The following is a 532-nucleotide window of genomic DNA, read 5'->3' as shown; positions in this document are numbered from 1 at the left end:
TTTGGGGGGGGGGGGGCAGAGCGCAGCGAGGCTGATGCCCAGACCCCGTGCCCTGCAGCACTTCCTGGGCGAGGGGTGAGGGCCTGGCACCAGCTTCGTCAGCTGCCATCCTCGCTCTCCCTTCTCTGAAGCCACTGCACTGAGGGACGACGGTTCTGGGGTGAAGGGACCAGCGGGGGCTGAGGAGGGAGCCGCCGCCCCCTTCATCGCGGTGCAGCCCTTCCCGGCGTTACTGGATCTGCCCCTGGGCTCGGACGCGGTCACGGCCAGCTGCGGGTCCCGGCACACGGCCGTGGTGACGAGTGAGTGCGCCCCGTGGGCCGGCTCAGGGGAGAGCAGGTCAGTCGCCCGCTCTGGCTGGTGGCTGCAGGCGGGTGTGTCCCCTAAAACACCATCATTGTGCAGAGCAGCTGCCTCAGCACAGAGAGCCCCGACCTCCCTGTGGGCTCTCTCTGGAGGCTGGTGCTGCGGCCTCCGGTCACTGGGCAGCAGCGCCCGCCCGGGCCAGCTGTGCAGTGGCCTGAGCTCTGTA

General features: G+C 69.7%; 1 protein-coding gene across 1 annotated transcript in view; it reads left to right on the top strand.

The window, feature by feature from the left end:
• RCCD1 (RCC1 domain containing 1) overlaps positions 1-532 on the top strand; it is a gene marked incomplete at its 5' end in the record, with an annotated part of 20676 nt that overhangs the window by 4135 nt on the left and 16009 nt on the right. Inside the window, one exon of the mRNA XM_015567734.1 lies at positions 132-302. Within this exon, the coding sequence (XP_015423220.1) occupies positions 132-302 (171 nt within the window). The remainder of the gene's footprint in view (positions 1-131; positions 303-532) is intronic.

The sequence above is a fragment of the Myotis davidii genome, unplaced genomic scaffold (assembly GCF_000327345.1).
Source record: "Myotis davidii unplaced genomic scaffold, ASM32734v1 scaffold324, whole genome shotgun sequence".
In the NCBI taxonomy this organism is placed as follows: Eukaryota; Metazoa; Chordata; class Mammalia; order Chiroptera; family Vespertilionidae; genus Myotis; species Myotis davidii.
This window is presented reverse-complemented; position numbering and strand designations above follow the sequence as displayed.